General features: G+C 35.6%; 1 protein-coding gene across 11 annotated transcripts in view; it reads right to left on the reverse strand.

Moving 5' to 3' along the window:
• BLTP1 (bridge-like lipid transfer protein family member 1) overlaps positions 1-21112 on the reverse strand; it is a 108557-nt gene that overhangs the window by 40015 nt on the left and 47430 nt on the right. For 10 of the 11 annotated variants that reach the window (XM_090139165.1, XM_031596854.2, XM_031596856.2 and 7 more), the window contains exons 28-48: positions 19751-20594; positions 18857-18927; positions 17963-18136; positions 17499-17619; positions 16495-16641; positions 16033-16160; positions 15417-15619; positions 13545-13742; positions 12931-13142; positions 12471-12622; positions 11349-11499; positions 10191-10343; positions 8753-8990; positions 7621-7769; positions 6292-6511; positions 5267-5425; positions 4250-4425; positions 3590-3765; positions 2231-2934; positions 1787-2026; positions 1252-1345 (exon numbers count right to left, since the gene is read on the reverse strand). In XM_090139165.1, the coding sequence (XP_089995291.1) occupies positions 1252-1345; positions 1787-2026; positions 2231-2934; positions 3590-3765; positions 4250-4425; positions 5267-5425; positions 6292-6511; positions 7621-7769; positions 8753-8990; positions 10191-10343; positions 11349-11499; positions 12471-12622; positions 12931-13142; positions 13545-13742; positions 15417-15619; positions 16033-16160; positions 16495-16641; positions 17499-17619; positions 17963-18136; positions 18857-18927; positions 19751-20594 (4710 nt within the window). The remainder of the gene's footprint in view (positions 1-1251; positions 1346-1786; positions 2027-2230; positions 2935-3589; positions 3766-4249; positions 4426-5266; positions 5426-6291; positions 6512-7620; positions 7770-8752; positions 8991-10190; positions 10344-11348; positions 11500-12470; positions 12623-12930; positions 13143-13544; positions 13743-15416; positions 15620-16032; positions 16161-16494; positions 16642-17498; positions 17620-17962; positions 18137-18856; positions 18928-19750; positions 20595-21112) is intronic. The other variant, XM_031596851.2, reaches the window with a different exon arrangement.

The following is a 21112-nucleotide window of genomic DNA, read 5'->3' on the forward strand; positions in this document are numbered from 1 at the left end:
ACCTCAGCCATCTTCAAAAACATTGCATGGCTGTCAGATCAGAACTTCTATTTATCCTTCTGAAATATGTTTATCAGGCACAATTTAGCTGTAAATATCAGTAAAATTCTTTCAATTTTAAGTCCCTTATAGTATTTTCCAAACTAAGCAGGAATAAATAAAAGGAAAAAAGAAAGAGTAACTCAAGTCAAGTTATTTATCTCCTTTTCCACAAAATTATTAATATTTTAAAACCAGATCACATACTGAGGGTTACTCAGCTAACATTCAAACTGCATGAGGGTGTTCTGTTACAAAGAGTTGTACATTAACTGTTGTTTTGCAACTCAACAAATTTCAGCTAGAAACAAAGAAAAATAATGCATGCCTTTCCTGAGTCTGTGAATCTGGCAAAAAAAAAAAAAAAAGATTATATGGATGTTGAGAATGTCATTCAAGATGTTCATGCACAAAATATGATTTTCTTTCTTTTCTTTTTTCAATTGTATCAATTATACAAAGAGCAGGGAATGGATATCAGAATGGTAACAATAACAAAGGAATCATGCAACAGGGAGCTCAGAAAGATTTCTATTAGAGTAATGATACAGATCTCAGATAGGATAAATCAGCATTACTAAGTTAAATATTACAGATAAAATCTTGTATTATTCAGTGGAATCTACAAGTTTCCAAGAAAAAAAAAAAAAATTAGAAGCATAATAGAAACATTAAATACTATGTAATACTGTTTCCATGAGTACATCACAACAAATAAAACTGGTGCAGAAAGGTCTGATTGTATGACTTATTTATTTATACAAAAGGATCTGTTCCCTACAATTTGTCAGTAAGGTCACCCATTTACACTGAGATCCTACAATCAGTTCAGAACTCACTAATACTTGTCATTTCAAATAGAAAGAAACAGGAGTATTTTGTTCACAGAACTGTAATTAAAACTTACATGACTGAGTGCCCTAGACTGAAACCATCTGTACACTGTAATCCTTAGCTCATTCAAAGATATGCCTTTCATAGAAAAGCCTCCAGTCAGCAGGAACACACAATTAGCTTCAGGAGTCAAACTCAGGCCAAGTTCTGCAAAAGCTGCACAGTCACCATCAGACTGTAACTTCATGGATTCTACCTAGAATAACATTATCAAGGAAGGCTTTCTCCATAAGCTACATGCCATTAATGTCACGAACCTGATACTGCTACTACACAATGTTGCTTGAGATATTTTATATCATCAGGCATCATACTTACTGAATATTTGGGGTAATTCCTTCCAGCAGGACAATATTGACACCTCCTATGTGAGCAGTGGCACATGTCTCGGTCATCTTCTGATGTAGTACATCTTTAAGAAAAGATAGCACTTAACAGCACATCATTCCATCTAATACTTCCAGGTAAGCCTACTACTTTCAAAAACGTAGAAGCAACGACATAATGAAAAGATTACAGTTTTAATTATCACATTATGATATATCACACTTAAACTTTGACCAAAGAAAACATTTTTGAAAATGAAAGGAGTAGCTTTATCTCCTGAAAGAATTTCCCTCATAAGTCATTTTATGGAAATCTTGCTTCCTTTTAAACATCTCAGCATCCCAGTAACATTCAGTATGTTCTTCTAAAAACTGTTCTTGTATCACCCTCACTCAGTCACTACATACATCCATTTATAAATAAAACATACTCCAAATACATATACATCGGTATAGGTATGCACACACAAATGCAATGTAAAGCCACTACTGAAATTAATTACAGTATACACTTCAGCTTATCACACCTTTCATTTTTTCTTTCAAAGTGAAACTGCCATGGATTCTCTTCAGCTCCGATTCCATTGTCAGACCACCAATATCTGCCTCCAGGTGGGTTCGATTCACCATGCCTATCCCAAACACTATGAGAGTCACGTGCTGTGGCTCCGAAGTCACCAGACTGCGCTTTCTCTGCACATCTCTGCCATTATCCTGTTCATTCTCAAACACCACTCTGCAAGCAGGTTCAGTTGGGCTTCGAACACCTACAAAAATACTACTAAGTTATTAAAGGATATTTTAGAAGAAATCCTTAGTGTATCTGATGTACAAACGTTTGTGTTTGAAACCAAGGATAGTATGTCTCGTACATTTTTAGGCAAATCTGAGCCCCACTTATTCCATTTTAATAAAATTGGCACCCAAACCAAATCCTAGACACAAAAGGGACAATAGTAAAACTGGTTTACCTGTTGGCCCAAAGGTTTCAGAAGACTTTTCTAAAATCCCAGTTGGATCAGAAATGAGTGAATAGAAGTTCAATAGTTTATACATATTTTGCCAACACTCAGCAGAAGGTTCACTCTGTTCTGACACAGTAATAGAGTCAGAGTCATCCATATGAATAGTCATGTCAACCACATCTTTTGAGCCTTTCCTGGACACTTTAGAAGTTCTTCTTTCCGACCTGCCCAAGGAATTCTTGTTTCTAGACTCCTTCTTATTGTTCTCATTGTTTGCTCGTTTGTTCTTAGTGTTGTTCACTCTGTTACCTCCATTAAGACTTCCTCGAGAGCTTCGGCTAAAATCGGAGGAGCGAAAGTCTCTGTGTTTTCGGGTTTTAAAAGTAGGTGTTGGAGAGGCAGAACCAGCTGTGTATCTGCTAAGTTTGATGTCTGTTTGTGTGGCTTTGATATCATCAACCATTGTACTGAACTGATGAATAAGACGAACCAGTGCCATATCTACGTGTTGGCTTATGGACTGGCAAGATATGGTGAAGTTACAGTGAAAAGTGTTATAATAGCGTTTATTCAAGTCATGAAAAGAAAGGGCATTGGCAGAGTGATGGGGTGTGCACATGGATTTCTCCATTACAACTGCACTAATACTGAAAGTTTCCAACATCAAAGCTGGTTTGAATTCAAGAGGAGGAAGGTTGACAGCTCCTTGTCTAGGAAAGAAAACGTACAAGTTACACTTTATTTCTCTCTATAACTGGCATAGAGTCAAATACAGTGTATATGACAGTACAACTGATTTACTTAATTCAACTTTTCCTCTCGTGGTATTGCATTCATACTATAGTTTAAAGTATTGGATATGAACCTTTGTACTTCCATAAAACATAGTAACCATTCAGTTCATTGAAAACTTAGTTTGGCATGCAATTTTTCTATTATATCCTAAAACATCACCCAAAACACTCAAGGGAGGGAGAAGAGGAAAAAAGCATACATTAATAAATAATTAGGCATTTAACTGAAAATAACAATCTCATTGCAGGTGAATTACAAAACCTCAATTCAGAACATCTCAAATTTCTCCCACAGGAATTCCTATCTACTACCCTTCTCCAGTCTCCCATTTTCAGAAGTAGCTGAGGTTCAAGTACTTGAAATTTCCAAATCTTTACATAGGAAGAGAAATATAAAACAAAAATAAAATGAGTCAGATTTAAAAAACAAAAACAAAAAAAGCCAACCAACCAACAAACAGCAACAACAAAAGAACTGCGCTTTAGAATTGCACTTGTCTTCTTCACAAATGAAAGCCTTAATTTCCATTCTTTAGCCAGTATATGTATTTTTAAATATTTAACAAAATACCTTCGAGCTCGCTTGCTTTTTCTGTCCTTTGCTGTATCTGAATCAACAATATCTGCTCTGAGGCAGTCCAAAGTTCCTGAGAATGATAGGTACTCTCCAAAGTACATTCTGTAGCAGAGTGGCATTGCATCCTGAGACTGAATCCCTGTGTAACTTAGAAGAGGTTTGAAAACAACCTACAGAACAAAGAACACAGATTTACTTCACATTCTCTAGATTATTTCTATATTCTCATTTTCCTACACCATCATTTGTTGATCTATCATTACAGTAATATAGAAAAAAAAAAAAGATTTTATTGATTGTGCTAAGAAACAGCAGAAGAAGGAAAAAAATGACAAGCCTTATGATTGACTACATAACAAGTTAACATTGGATACTTAGCTTTGGGAGCAAGCTTTATGCAGTACAGTTGAATGTTCCCCTTCATTAGAAATCCTCTGAAGATCTAGGCTATTGTCATAAATGCTCCAAACATTCTTTGAAGTTATGAAACAATTTTCTAATCACCGTTCATAAAATTTGCTAAAGAAATCTCAGAGGTTACTTGAGCCTTCCATCCTTGCACAGGATGCATAAGAGAAGCACGTACAAAAATCAGGATAAAATTCTAATTACTATAGAATTTTATTAAGTAAGTAATCAGCAAGCCACCCCTACCTGTGCATCCGCTAGCTGGACAGCAGGAAATCCCTGGTTACCTTCTTCCACACCTGCAATGTCATCCTGACTGGTGCTGTGCTGTGAATGTGTGCCATCCAGGGTGTTCTGGTCACTAGACAGAACTGTGTTGAAGTCTGAAGCAGAAGGTATGGTAGGAAGATTGGGTGCAACACCTGAAAAATAAATACCCTTGGAACACTTACACCACAGCATTTTTTTTTAACATGATTAACTCTATAAACTCAGCAAGGTTTATAACACATTATAAACTTAGGAAGTTAGCCTCCTAATCTAGTCCATAACCTTGCAAAAATGGCATTCAGAAGCAGTATGATACTGGTCAGCTCAAATTTGAAAAGCACAAAAATTTTCTCTCCTTTCTGTACTCCTTCTGAAAGCCTGTATTGCATTCTACTGGATAGCTAACACACCTAGCACCTTGAGTTTGTATTGGACTTGCTTGCTATGAGACAGAGATGTTCTGCCAATGCATGCTCAGCCTGATTCTTCAGAACTCAACGTTAGAGCACTTACCCGAGAGCCATGACTATCTGCTTTCAGAGAAGAATGATTTGGGTATATCTGCATCTGAGTCAGAATCACTTAGTCTAATTAAAGGAACATAAGCTTGTGAACAAACCTTTACAATTTCAGCAGGAAAAAAAAATAATATACCTTTTTCTGAAAGCAAAATTGAAAGCTATACTTCTACCATGTAATTCCTTTTGCAGAGAACCACATTACATTTAATAGAAGGGCCACACCAGTTAAGCAGTATGTAGAAAATGAAGATGTTTCGGGGGGGCAGAGAATCAGACTATTTGTTCAATATTAAAAATAAACAAGAAGTTATTGACCGCAATTAGTATGTTGTGACCGGAAGGCTGTTAATCAAAGAAATATTCAAATTCAGTGTTGCAGAAAATGAAAATTAAGACATTTTTCAGAAGAAACAGTAAATGCAGGAAAGCCAACCCATAGTCACATCTTAAACTCAGTTGCTACTAACAATACCTGTTGGAAGACTGTTGTGGCCAGATTTGGTGGCTGGACTTTCTTGTACTACACTCCCTCTGTTGCCCACAGCATTTGACATCCAGTTGTAGAAACTCACTGAAGATGGTTCAGACAGCAAAGGATGTTCAGATAACATATCTGTGGCCACAGTATTTCCTATACAGATAAATCAGAAGATTTCACATTTCAAGTATTAATGTCAGCAAAAAGCAGGAACACAGCATAATTTTATTGAGAATACACATCTACTATCAAAACAGCAAGTCTAGTTCTCTGTCTGTTCCAACGGATTCTGCGTCAAGCAGCAGCCTTGCAAACTACACAAACTACCAGAGAAACTATACAAGGACATTAATAGATGTTGCACTACAAATGTTTTTGTGTTTGTTCATTTCTTCCATAATTGGGGGGAAAGCAGTCATTAAGAAACTGAAGCACCTTTTCTTCTGTAAAATATTTCATCCTCTGACAGCAAAGGAGAGAAGTTTTAGAGAAAATGCAACATCAAACTTATCTGTTTATATAAATTGCAACAAGGCACGCTCAACAATAACACAGAATGCAAAAATTTCAGTGCATGTAATTCAAACTTCTACAAAGCACACACGTTCAAAGGACCATTAATTTGTATACAATAATAAAAACCTGCAAATTACAAAGTTACTGGAGATTCATTTCAGTCCACTTACTGACCCACTTACAAGGTCAACAAAAAAAATCACCTAACAAATGCAGAACGATCACTTATTCCTTCTTCATTCAAAAAACATATGTATCTACATACATGTCCTCAGAAAGTAACAAGGCTATATAAAAGGAAAACACCTTAGTTTGTTAGTTGCCTTTTTTTTTTCCTAATCCAAAGCACTTGCTGTTTGTTTCTAGGAGCTGCATGATGCATTGATCTCTAGAACTGCAACTGAAGTCTGATTCTTATTTTAGGGTGGGATCTTAAACAAAAATGACAGTGAAAATATAGTACCTTTTCTACTGTACCCCTTCAACCCCTTCAGCTATCATACCTGTTCTTGTTAAAGAACTACTTTTAACTGCAGTTGTACTTCTTTGAGGAGTTCCTTCCAGAAGATTATGCAAGCTAGGAAAACTTCCAGTAAGATAGCTGAGCAGACTTTCTTTTCTTGGACTTTCTTTGACTGCCATGCCAGAACGGCCAACATGCACTGGTGAATCCGTAGCTGTATCTCCACTGGTGTAACTTAAGGAATGATACGGATGTATACCCTTGTAGACAAAACATAAAGAAACTAGTGAAGTATTGTGTAAACTGTAAAAAGGAAGTGGGCATTTGTTCTGAATATGAGATTGGAACACAATAACTATGGAGTCTCACTCCTAGAAATTTTAGACAAGAAGCATTTTGATTGGGCCAGGTTATATACTGTACAGTTATTGGGCATTAAGTTACTTTTAAAGTTGCTACAATATTTGAAAAATAAGGTGTAAAAATAATTTCAAAAGCAAAACATGTAACAAATGGAATTGCAGATGTGTACAATTAATCTAAGACAAATATGTAGAAGGAACAGTACACTGACTATAAATCTCATTTGGATTTAGTATTTGAAGATCAAACCCCTGTACTTGTAGTATAAATATAGTCCAACCTCAAGGAAGGCAAAGAATGGGAGCTGGGGACCTTTGGCAACAAGAGGAAGGCTCCTGCTCCACTTAAGTGCTTACAACTTACAAGCAGGATCTCTGCCCTCACAGCTGAAGAACAGCCAAACGTGCAGAGTATCTGGGCTACCAAGCCCTAAAACATGCAAGACCACCAGGAGGAAGCTGTGAGTCACAGGGCTTGGTGACCGCTTGCTACAGGGACAGGGGCACGTATCTGCTGATCTGACTTCTTATCTAGAGAGGTTTGCTGTCTGCAGGCAGCCCCAGTTGGAAGACAACAAATGGCTTAAAATGCCCAACTCTTTCTGTTCAGAAAGTAGAGATGAAAACAAAATCTTCCAGTTTTCTGAACAGTTTGTGGAGATAAAAACAATGACACAATTTTGCAAGCTAATGGAGTGCTTTGTCAATCTTAGATTTGAGACAATGAGAGACATTTCTGCTCCCATAAGCAGATTAAAAGCCAGTGATTTGCAGCCTTAAGTGACACATATAGATGTTTTTAAGTTCACTGGCAAGAAAAACAATAAAGAACAGATATAGAATGTACACCAACTTATCAGACAGTTCTTTTACAGCACAAGAAGCACATTCTCTATGTATCAGTTACTTTTCAGACTAGCACTCACTCACCTGCAGCCTACATAACTGATTCTGACAGACCAACTATAAACAATTTTTTCCCTTTGTGCATCATGCTATAAGCTTACCTTTATTTTCAGAACAGAATCACTATGAGTGTGAGTCTTGGACAATTTCCTCATGATCTCAGCACCAGTAACAGGCCCAGAAGAGCCACTAGTAGGTGGAGGTCGATTAGCTGTTCCTTCCAAGAGCATTGTATGCTCGCTGACAGTAGCTGGAACCAAGTAAACAATTCTTTCTCAATTGTATGTATTACAGGGAATCAAGATTATCTATTATTAGACACTTAATTATAAGTAGTCATGAACTTCCAGGTTCTGTTACACACCCACACATAGCTGCCTAGGAAATACCAAGACACAAGAAAATCTCAGACACAAGTACAAATCTTTTTGTCCTTCCAACATCCTACAACCGGTACTGCACAAAATAATGTGCTATACTGCAGGTAAGCTCACTTGCTTACAAAACTCCTGCTTATCTCCCTCTCCTAATCCATTTATAAGAGTCCTCACAGGGGACAGCATCCTCCACGGCACTCCTATTAACTTATTTTATTTCTGAGGACAGTAAAAACTGAATGTAGATGCTAACAACACAAAATAACGGAGTCAACTCAAGATAGTTAAATAGATTCTAATCTAATTGACAGATTTTATGCCCTTTCTTCCAGTAGTCCTTAATTAACTCAGCTGTAAATCAGCTGAAGAGACAGATGAGTACTTTTTGTTACATTGTGTAAGTTGGCAGTAGAAATCTACCGCAGACAAAGTAGTAAAAATGGAATAAAACAGGATTTATGAAAATACATCTTCATAAGGGAAGATGGTAGATTTGAAGCTGTTCCTCAGAGAGTTCATAGAATTGTGTGTTACAATCTTAAAATAAGATAAGAAACTGCATGACAAAATTGTAATTGCAAGCTAACAAACAAGCAAATTGATGTATTTTGGGCTCTGAAGACGACAAAGCACATGAAGTAAGACAGGAAGTTTCCTGTTTTGCCTTTTCCCAAATGACATACAATAATAATATTCTATTAACACTACAACCAGTGGTTTCAAAATGAAGAAGATTTTATAAAAGAAGCTTCATGATTCTAAAGAAAGAATATAATATCTTCAAAGCATTAAATGCTTTGAGAGGAAGTTATTTGTCCCTATGAGCTTTTAGGAAGAGAGAAGAACACTAAAATACCTGCATCAAATTCAAACTCTGCTCCGTCAGCACTTGTGTCACTCTGAAGACCCCCTCCATCCAATCCAAGCCCGTCCTCGTGCTCACGGCAAACATTTGTATGCAGTTTCACAGGCTGAGTTGGTCTGTGTAAGCTGACTCCTTTAAAGGCTGGGGTCACTACAATGAACTTCATCCACTGCCTCGCTAGGGCAACCAGACCTTTCTTTAAGGTAACTAAAGCAGGAAGGCCATCACTCTTAAAAAAATTAACAAAAACAGATATCATTGTGTTTTAGACTCAACTGTAGGAAAAAAGTCAGCATTACAGAATTATTTTTTCAAAGACAGAATGCTTCCATTCCTGCAGGCCTATAATGGAAGTGTGCTGGCACCACACCATTTCCATTTAAATATATAAAGTCAAAGCACTAAGAGATAAAAACTGCAGTTTCACCAAACACAATAAACACATTAATTTACATGACCTGAGGATTGAGCCCAAGGGGACAAGAATAAGCAACAGGAAACAGGATTATTAAATATGAAATGAAAAGTATTCAAACAATTATAAGACTCTAAACTATGGACTGAAAATCAGAGCAGCCCTCGAGTGATTGCAGAAACAATTAAAAGAATGAAATTTTGGATTTTTTTTTTGTTCATTAGCAGTCATTCAAAAATATAAATTTGAGGTAAAAATAAGGATTGTTTTGACTGCACTAAAAAAACCAAATCAAACCAAATAAACCCCAACACCGCATACTTCTTATTTTTAACCACAAACCAAACAGCTATTTCTGATCACTGGAATACACAGGAAAGCTGTGTTCAACTCTGGCAAGCATGTAAGTGGATTATGAAAATAACACATAATCAGGGAAAAACACTCTTCCTTATGCCCAACACATTTGTCTAAGCAATTATTTACCATTACAGTTCAGATATTTACATTCTAAAGCCACAAAAAGACAACGTCCTTCAGTCTTAAAGGTTTCTACAATTCTAGCCTTGTGAAAATCATTAAACTGTCTGCATTATTGAAGCATTTCTAAATGACAAAAAGCCTAGTTCTGAAGAGAACATGTGAAATATAATCTAATTACTGCATGCACTTGCATCAATAATTGAGATTTATTTCTTTTTAAAACCACAGATGCAAATTTTTACTACTTTGTCATTTAAGCAAAATGAAATTTGATTAAAAGGCCATTAACAATTTCAAATATATGCCTTTTTATCTAGGATTTTGTATATAGTTAAGAAAAAATAATGCATATACAAAGGCCACACAAAAAAAACAGCAGATCCAAAAGAAAATGATAAGGTTATACAGCAGTTTGGGCTTTATTCCCCAGTTTCTTAGTTTTCCTTATATAGTTACCTAATTTGAAACATTAGAATTGGTACATTTTAAACAACTATGCTGAGTTATTTACATTTTTACAGAGAGACTCACCATGGTGGCATCCTCAATAATTGAGTAGTTTGCTTGGTGCAGGTAATGGTGCAATATATTACACAGTAAACAAGAAGGATTTTCTTGCAAGAAACGAGCCACTTTGGTGAGCCTGTTGTACTTGCTTCTCAGAGGAAAGTGCACACTTTTATTCTAGATTAAAATGCAACCGTTTTTCACATGTTAATATACTTGCAAACAGAACATGCATGTGAACAACAATTTCAGGTAACTTTTAGCACAATATCATTTTGAACTTCTACAATAAAATCTTGATACATGGATATCTAGCATAATTTTAAAAAGCACTATCTGAAAAATATAACATTTGAAGTTTATTTCTACGGTAACAAAGCAAAAGGCAAAGTTACTTCTGGACTAAAGGATATATATGCAAGAAAAATACATAATGCAAAATACATACAGTGAGTTTACATAGGGAACTGCTGCAAAGGTTGATTTTGAGTCCAGCACAAAACTAGTCTGACACTAAGGTCTCAGTCTTGCACAAGATGGGATCTAAGCAGGTATCACCTCTCAAAGTCTTCCCACTAGATGGCGCTAATTAAAGCAAGAGCAGAAAACTGCCTACACACACAGAAGCTCCTTATCTGATGACAGAAGACACAATTTGCCTTAAGAGATTTACGAATCCTAGTTTTCAACAACAACAAAAACATCTATTTTGCTCTTCTCGCAAGAATTTTTCACTCTTGGTTAGTTTGTTCTGCTTTCTTTTAATAAATGAATCTGATATGCACAATGATTTGATACGCTGCAGAGGAACAAAAGTTCACATTTTTCTCCCAGAAGATAAACTGAATAACTCATAATTCAAACCTTCAAATTTCATAAATTATACCATACTATAGCCATACATCTTTCAAGAGAGAGAACCTCCAGTTTTACATGGAGATGTGCTCCTGTGAGAAGCACAAGACATCATCACTAGTAATAGCTGATTTTGTTCCCCCTGCTTAAACATAGATTCTGTACAAAAAGCAAAGGCAGTAAATTCTTGTAACCAATTCTTGTAAGTAAACCATCATAAAAGGCACAGTATGAAACTTATTGTGAAAATAATCAGATCTCAAAATGAATATATATAAAGAATTACACTGTTCTGATTTCCATATTGGTTTTATAAAGTTCATTTACCTCTAATGCTTCTGTCATAATGCAACCCATAACAGCACAAATTCGCAGGGTTCCTTCAGTCTCTAGTTTATTTAAAGATGATTTCACTTGATCAATGGGAACAAGCCAAGCACCAACTGCAGGAGTTGCAGTACTCAGGAGGTTCAGCTGCCTAATTGAGGGGGAAAAAAAAAAAAAGTAGGCATTCACATTCAGCAGCAGTAACAAGCAAGTTTTACTACAACTATTATGAATTACTTTCAAACAGGTAGAATACAAGAGAACAATGTTAAAAAAACAATGAACATAAACTTATAATGCAGAAAATGGCAACTGGCAATAAGTACATAATTCAGATTTTGTTTTACACACACTTCCACGATTCCATACACCCCTGCTGTCACTATTCCCCAGGTTTCCTACTTGCACTCTCTACTGCAATCAAAAAGTTTGAAATTATCAAAATTAATTGAATTCCAAATTAATTCTTATATAACGTATCATGAATAATTTTTGCTGAAAGACTGAGGCAAAAACTCTTAGAAAAAAACTCCAAAACATATTCTAGTTTATTGCTGTATAGCAACATAGCTTGCTCTATTATTTTTTCATGTTCTGCTTATTCTATATACATGCAAACACAGTTTTACCAAGTTCATTTTGAGCTTTAGAGATGCTTAAATATCTACTATAGAGTATCTAACACTATAAATGTTCAAGTGTTCTCACACATACACTGTATGAATAACTCCTAGAAATGATGCAGTGGTAATAAAATCGCCGTTTAAGTACGAGATTGAAGACTAAACTAACAAGCGGTTCTCCATTCTCTCATCTCTCTTAATCAAAACCAGTGTTCTCGTCTACACCCCTCTTCTCCTTCATAAATCTCATTCTCACTGCAAATGTTTCATTTTAATCATCTCTAAAATAATGTCTAAACATTTTCTATCAACACCTCCATATATATGATGGCAATTACAAACTGAAGCAAGAGTTACTGTGACATACATACATTCCAAAGCCATCTTTGCCAGAGAAGCGTCAGTAATTATGAAGTTAAATTCAGAATCTATTAACTACAACTGTAATTTACCAAAGCAGAAATGATGTTATTTTCTTTCAAATCAGTTGAAGTCATACCTTGAAAATACATGGGCTGGAGATCGTACATTGGTGGGGGCTGCAAAGCTAAACCAAATTTCTTTGATTGTTAACTTCATGCTGCAAGAGTCAGGCGGAGGAGGCATCAAAGGGATATCTTTTTTCAGATCATCAGATTCAACCCCTTCATCCTTAAAATACAAAATGTAGTCAAAAGTCATTTCCAAAGCAGTTAACGTTAAAAGGCAGTAACATATCCTACAGTGCACTGTTTGCACTGAATAGTTTCATATCCATTTAGGCAAACAAAACTGATGCTCTTCACCAACTCTTCCAAGACCCTACTAAGACACTTTGCAGAAAGCTAAACATTTAATGCACAAGATGGGAGTTCGAATTCAGTTGGCACAACAAATCTATCAATTTTCAGTTTTAGACTACAAATTATAATCACTTTAAAGAAGTAAAACCAGTCATTTTTATCTAAGTACATACATACCTGCTCATCTGAAACTGAGTTTCCATTAATATCTGAAGAGGGACTTATTCTATCACAAGGAAGGTTATCATCAGACACATCAGTATTATAACCACTACCAGTTGGAGAATCTGAAGAGTTATTTGATGCAAGCAGTCCACCCCTCTCAGTGGCACTTGATTTACCCATGACTCCAAATGTATTATACAATACTGCACCAGATTGTCTTCCTCCTAAAAAAGAACACACAGCAAAATTGCAAATGTTTCCCATGCATATACTTCTATTGTTACATCCTATGTTGTACTTAATTAGAGAAATTAATGATTCTGATTAAACAAGATGCACTATCAATTTACATACAATTTAAAATCTATTTCTAGCTTTCTGTAGATTTCAGAAATTGAAACCAATTTCTATGGAATTAATTTCTGCACTACAATAAGTAGCATTGAAGACTAAAAATATACTTATTATAGAATCTACAGTGTTACGTGATTTATGTACAACAGCTGTATTGTTTAGTATCATCTATATTCAGCAATTTTAAACCACAATTCCTCAACCAGAAGACCCAGCAGCACAACTGTTATCAGTTTCATAAAGCAAAGAATGTAAAGCACACATAGCCTTACCTTTTATAGTTAAATTTTCAATTCCACATTCGAACATTATCCAACCCCACTTCTCTTGACTAGGACCAATTCGAGTTACATCTGGAACAGCTTGTTGCTCTGTTTCATCCACAAAAGTAAACTCATCCAACTCTTCCAAAGTAAAAAGAACTTTCGATTTCCCAAAAGGAATTGCTGTTATTGCACAAGTCCCAATATCTGGAAACAAACATGTTTAACACCAATTACTAAATGAAAGAAAAACCTTTCATCCTCAAATAGCAATCACGTTTACAGTTTTTGAAAGTGTTGCTTGTTTATTATAAATCAAATCAGAAGGAAAAAAAAGCAAAAATCCACAACAAGCGATTTTTAAAAAGCTGTATCTTTCTTCAAGTCTAAATAAATTTCTCCTAGAATGTTTATTTGGACAAGATAATTTCTAAGTGTGGAAAAGCATGGAGCGAATAACACCAAGTTGAACTTTCAAGACATTCCCAATTCTAACATAACTGCCCTCTTCATCTTTTTATAATCATAGTTCTAAAGACAGGCATACAAACAAGCTCTTCAGATTTTTATCTAAAAGTGGCAATCAGCTTGAAATTATTTAAGCAAAAAGAATTCCTTGTAAATACCTCAAGTTTAACAGCAACATGTAATAGTGACACTTCACAGATATTTAACACAAACAGTTTTTGATTCCTTATGATCCTTGCTGTCTAAGATACTGGAGAGGACAATGCCACCTTGATTTCTTTGATATTAGGACACAGCCTAAATATAAATCCTTTCTTATAGTGACATTTCTAAAAGAACATTTTAAATAATTTTGTAATTGCTTTGTATTACCTATCACACAGAGTTAAATGTCCGATATCTGGGGAAAAGAACCATACTAAGTCAATTTATATTCCACTCACAGAACTCTTACTCTCTGCCTCTGACTGATAACAGCAATCGCTTTCATAGCATACGTGGAATGCTAAGCTCTCTAGAAAGACATTTCTCAAACCTTTTAAATAGAAGATGAGGTTTTCTAGTTAGAACTCGAGAATTATCTGGCCTTCTCAAATATCTGCAGCATACCTACCACATAACATTATTGCCAAAATTTCATCCATAACTAAATGAATTTGAGCTAGCCATTTTAATATTCTTCTACTGATTTTGTTTTCCTCATTTTCATTTGCTCACTAGTGTTCACGCAGGCTTTTTCTGTTGAGTGACCTTTAATCATTCTTGTGTTAGAGAGCATCTCCTTTCCCATGTCCTAGAGATTCTTTCTACTAGCTGATTAACTTCTTTCAGGATCAGAGGTTATAGCAGCTGAACTGAATTCATAATCTGTTGAAGGAACCACTTTAACACAAACAAGAATTAACACAATCAGGTAGATTTCATTTTCCATTTTATAGGTACAGTTAAAAATCTACCAGTCGTCAAGCTGAAATTGACAGTACAACGTGCACGTTACACCTATCTTCAAAGTGCTAGAAAATACTAAGGAAGCTGATGAGCATAATTCATTCCCAGTATCAGCTGACAAAAAAAGGGCAGATGAAAAGGAAAGAGGAGCTAGAAGGAAAAGAGTCTAGGCATTCAATTTTACCAGCATATGTCCATCTTTACCATGTAACCACACAAGCTGCTTAGAAATTTGTCTTCTTAGCTTTCAGTTTTCCTACACTGAAATCAGCGTATCAGTAAAATAACTGAATACAAGTCAGAGTAACCTATCCCAAAATTCCTTTTAGACTACCTGCAAAATTTCCAGGTTCAAGTGTCTTTTCATTTGTGTTGACAAAAAATGAAATTAAGGCAAACTATCACTACTTGCCTCTATGAAAAATGTTATTTCCACAATTAAAAAAAAATAATAATAATGTTTACCCGTTGTATCAAGGCCTCTAAGCTGTCCATGAACACGATGGATATTCAGTTTAGCAGCAATTTCTTTTCCTTTTTCTGCTCCAGCATTGGATCTCAGTGAGCCAGAAGACTGGGGCTGCATTTTACTGGCTTGGATGTAACGATCAAATGTGACAGAATTCCTCCCCGTCTCTGCAGTGTTTGAAGACTCCTCAACTATACCCCTTTGAATATAGAGGAGAAAAGACTATAAAGCAAATCTCTGACGGACATGGTTCACTGGATTATTTTTGTTTTAAATTTTAAGTCACATTGGCATGGCAGCATTAGAAATTCTTTGTAAGGTCGTAAGATAATTACATTTCGATAAAAAATTAATTTTATTCTGTATGACATAATTGAGAAAGAGTTAGAACTTACATTCCAAAATGATTATAGATGGGTTTCTCTACTTCTCAAAGAAACTGCAGATATTAGATGTTAATTTATAACACATGGAAGACACATTTTATTGTTTAACGCATTCATGACAAATTTTTAAATACTTCCTTTCAGAATTGCAAGCTACATTTCAAAAGAATTGTAATCACTAAGTCTTTTGATTAAAAAGCAACAAATAGTGACATTTTATTCTTACCTATTCATACGAACTTGTGTAGCAATTCGATCAAAGCACAAAGCTACTAATGAAACATGAGTCACAGTTTTGCCAGAAGAAACCCCTGGGGATTCATCAACAGATGCTTGTAGTAAACACAGGTTCACCTAAATGGAAAATTTCACCAAAGAGTAAATAAATTTAGAAAAAAATGTGACATCACAAACTTCTGATCAATCTTACTTTATAAGCAAGATCAGTAGTCCTATACTTCTAAGTAAAATGAAGCTTTTAAAGATAGAAGACATCACTGATATCTTTACACACCTACATAATAAAATTAGGCAGCTCCAAAACGGTCCAAAACACTATTCAAAACATGAGCTACCTATCAAAACTACATAGTTTCAGTTAAGCTTTCCAGGAACTGAAAGGGACTCAAAAATAAGGGTAATTTATGAGGAATACATCTACTAAATAAGCTCAATGAAAAGTTCTTACCTTTGGTACAGTAACATTAGCCTGAAGGCCTTTAATTGTCACATTATCTTGCTTAAGTGAGAGATTTGTCTGTGCTGGTCCCTGGTTTGTTGTGCCTGTAGTAGTAGCATCTATTTTTGTTCCTCTAATATCCTGCTTGGAAGATAGCTTGGAAGGGAAAAAAGGTTTTACCACTTAATAATCTATTCTCACTGAAAGTCAAATCTCTTATGCTAAAGAACTTCAGTATAGTTTATCAGCGCTGAGCTACAAAGAGATTCTGACTTCAGTCAATGCACAGTGCCATGATTTCTAGAACAAGGACTGTAGCACTTAAGAGATAGGTTTAAGGGCATAGGGTAGCAATGGTACCCATAGAATGGCTTTCTGATGACAAGAGCTCAGCTGAAAGTTTGAATTCAACATGTATCAGTTATACCGAAAAAATCATCATGAAGAAAATAAGTAGTGCCAGTCACACTTTGAAATCAAAGAAACTCTAATTAAAAAAATATTAACTTTTCATTATGTTAGGCATTAAGAATTCTTAACTTTGTAAAGCTACCATACAACTATTTTCAAGCTAAATTAATTTTATAAGTTATCAGATGAACTGCAAGGAAAAGCACAGACTCCCACAGCTCTTTGCGAACTTTCTTCTATCTCACAAAGGCTCCCTTCCCCTTCCTGACTGCTCTAAATAATGAATTATGTATTACGTTCACGTCAGCAATACATAAGAATGTCAGTTATCATGTCAGAACATGATCTTAGGCAAATTATTATTGCTACTGACTAAATCATCCAAAGGGGAAAAAAACTTCAGTCCCAGAAGTAGGAGAATTTTCTGCTCATTGACTATGAAAATGTACATCAAGAACAAGACACAATGTATTTCTAATTGATGTAGTAGTTAGGTCCTGTACCTCAAAACACTGAATTCAATTAAATCTTTTTCTATGTAAAATAAAGAAAACATCCAAATCTTCCAAAGCTTTGGATAATTTTCTTGTTCCCTTCCTTACATTTTCCGAGAAGCTTGTTTTGCTGTTCTGTACAGCATCTCGAAGAACTTTGCAATGAAGATCATCAACAATGGCTGCTGGATGTCGAGAGCTAGCACAGTGCACCATTGCTTCTATATACCTGTGAGAGAGAACAAGCCCACAAAGGATATTGAAACTTCCACTTTCGCATAAAGCACCATGCTTAATTAAGCATAAACTGTAAAGAGAAAAAAAGCACACTGTAAAGAGAAAAATTAAGTACTGGCAGACAGAAACTGCACTTCCCGTGTCAGCATAACATCCTTCTAGTTTTTTTTACAGAAAATGCAGAATAATATTCAATGTACACTAGGCAATGCCATGTCATTACTCACGTGTTATTCAATTCTTCTACCTAATCCTTTGCTCAACTCAACAACTTTAATTTCAAACAACATTTAGAATAATCAACCAACACTGAAGTAGCAAAAAAATCTAATTACCTGTCCAATGCCTCTGCAACAAGAGGAGTCAGAACTACATCTACAGTTCCTTTTACTTCTACTATTGCTGTTGTCCTTGTCTGGAAGACTGGATGATCTAATGTCCATTCTTCTGTTATAGTTTCATCATCGGTATTTTCTGCAGACTTCTTATCCAAAGGAGTGTAAGGTGTACTAAACAAGTCAAATATACATTATTAAACTAGATTTGCAAAAAATTTCAAGGTGAATATCAGTAAACACCTGTCTATTGTACATATTTTTTAATACTGTAATAGAATTCCAACAGTACTAAATCATTGGTCTTAGATGGTAGATACATCTAAAGCAAGGGAAGAGTCTACAGACATTAGCAGAGTCAACTGCTTCATGCAATAATTAATAGACTATTCAGAATAAAGTGATGTGAGGTTAGAGTCACAAACTAGAAAAAAATTATTGTCAGGAACAGTGTTCAACCAGATCTTCAGCCTGCAAAAATTCTCCTGAGGCACTCTTGGTATGATTTTAATAATAAAGCGCATATAAAAAGAAGTTTATTTTTCTGCTCAGCTCAGAAAGGACACAGATAAAATTCCAGGGCAAAGCTGTTAACAAGATTCAAGTTGTGCTGTGGGCAATGCAATCGATAACTGCTATAAGCATTTCCCAAAATTACCTAAGTAAATTGCCAATTCATAGTCTTGAAAATATGCAAGTGAAATCATCTGATGATTTTATTTTGACCCAAGCGAAATGTCTTGTAATAATACACTCTGCTCTAAAAGAGATCTGTACTGAAACTACAAATCAAATTTTAAAAGGCCAAAGTACTTAATGAGTATCAGGCGAATCCTACTTTGAAAAAAACAAAACCAAAACATATACTAATAATGTTACGCAGTTTCAACTTACTTAGATGTTGATCCTGTAAGCTGCATGCCTCTGTCCAGTAACGAATTAGCTGTGAGACCCTGCTTAACAATCTAAGAGAAAAGTACAAAAAATACATTATATTCCTTCTGTATATGAAAAAATACCCAAGGAATCTTCAAATTACGACTCTTCCAGGTTTTTCTAAAAGAATTGCTTACATGCACATTCTCCAAAATAATGTAAAAAAAACTTCTTCAGTTTCACTTCCTAAATAACTTGAGATATTAGATTACAAAATTCTTGCAAATAATTGATTAAAAAGAAGGACTTTAAATAATCATCTATTAAAGGTTTGCATGAACAGATAAAACTTTTGCTACAGAGTGATAACAAGATTAATTTATGGATCTTAGACACCTGTTATCTATCAAGTCATTTCCATTATGCTTCACATATTTCATCTCAGCTCCTTCCTTAATCACATATACTCATTTTTACAGATATCACTGGATAAAAGAAAAAATAACAAACATAGAAAGAGCAATATAAATCTAGGTATTTCAAATTTACTCTGGAGTACTAACTATCTAACATATATTTTATCAGTACTGAACGTACTGCTGCTAAAATTCTGTGTAATGTATATTTTAAACAAAACCCACATAAATATCCTTCAGCTGCACGTCTCTCAAGAGGTAGCATTTCTAATGTAGTGACAGTTCAGCACATATCCTACCCACGCAATTCTAACACAGTTTTCTTTAGCATGATATATCAGCCACACAGCCTAAGATTTGAAGCCAGAAATCCAAGGTATTCCTTGACTAACAGCCAAGCTTCAAGTGTATCATGACTTCATACAATATATGTATTAAACAATTTGAACTTGTTTTGAATTCTTATTCCTTTCTCTCCTTCCTGTATCTTCCATACCTTAAAAGTAGGGATAGAAAGTTGCTCAAAAGACGATGAACTTTCTTCACTTGTTGGTGTGTCAAGGTCTAAAGGGCGATGCAATGAGGATTTTGAAGTTCTTTTGTTAGTTGGATGCTTTACTGACCAATTGATCACCTGGAACTGTGTAAGATAGTTCTGGTAACATGCCATTACAGGCTGCTGGGAAGTTATTTGTTCACTTTCTACAGTCTTCCCAGATTCCATGACATAAATGTTCTCAATATGCTCATCCTCCCCTCCTAGAGCTGAAACAAACGAAGTCTGTGAAGGATGAGTCTTAATTGGCAACGTTTTAACATCCTGATTAATTTCCCCATGGACAGAACTTGTTAAGGGTCCTTCCACACTGTGATAAATAGACCCTCTGCTGTATTCAATTTTCTGAGCTTGCTTTTTTCTCTTCTTTCTCCCTGGGTAAGTTCCTGGACCTTCATCACTACTAATTGGCTCAAACTCTTCTGCTGCAGAAAAATAAGCTTCGCTATCAGCCATTGACATACTGGAATCCATTGAGCGATACTGGTGAAATGAATTTGAATCTGCAGATGGAGTATAAGGAAAAGAACCAAAGCTCCTCCTCTGCTTTGGGGAGTCTAACACGTTCTCATCACTGCGAGACACATCACTACTGAACTGCACGCCAACTGCAACAGGCTGCTTGTCTCCATAAAAGGCTGCTGTGAGGCTCTTGGTGCTGCCAAGCCGGGTGGAACACACAGATGCCTGTCGTTTCAGAGGAGACCTCATGGGAGACTGACCAACAGGCCTTTCCTGGCTGCTAGGGGATGCAGGGCTTCCCTCCGCACCATCAGCTGAGACACTGAAAAATACATAAAATAAAATAAAATCATAGAATCATAAAATGGCCTGGGTTGAAAAGGACCATCTAGTTTCAACCTCCCTGCTATGTGCATGGTCGCCAAGCACTAAACCAAGCTGCCCAGAGTTACCTCCAGCCTGGCCTTGAATGCCTCCAGGACTTATTTTATTCTTAATGCTTCTTTTTACATTACAGGATCTGTCAAATGCTTTTGTGATTTACTGCTAGCATAGCAATTATTTTCACAACACTGATTACATATTACATTCTGAGACTTGTTAGTCTACTTGTTTACATATAGAGAGATATAAGTGACTGGTAATGGCAAGTGTTGTTATCACACATGCTGGAGTTTCTACCCAGATCAGGCATTTATCCCCTAGCAGCGGATCCAAATTTGCATCGAAACAAGGAAGCATATTTTAGCAGAGCTGTTACAAGTAACCAGTACTAAATCAATTGCAAAATATAAGGTGTATAAGGTTCTGTACTGAAGTGCTGAAGAGTCTTTCAGTCAG

The sequence above is a fragment of the Phasianus colchicus genome, chromosome 4 (genome assembly GCF_987193195.1).
Source record: "Phasianus colchicus chromosome 4, bPhaCol1.hap1.1, whole genome shotgun sequence".
In the NCBI taxonomy this organism is placed as follows: Eukaryota; Metazoa; Chordata; class Aves; order Galliformes; family Phasianidae; genus Phasianus; species Phasianus colchicus.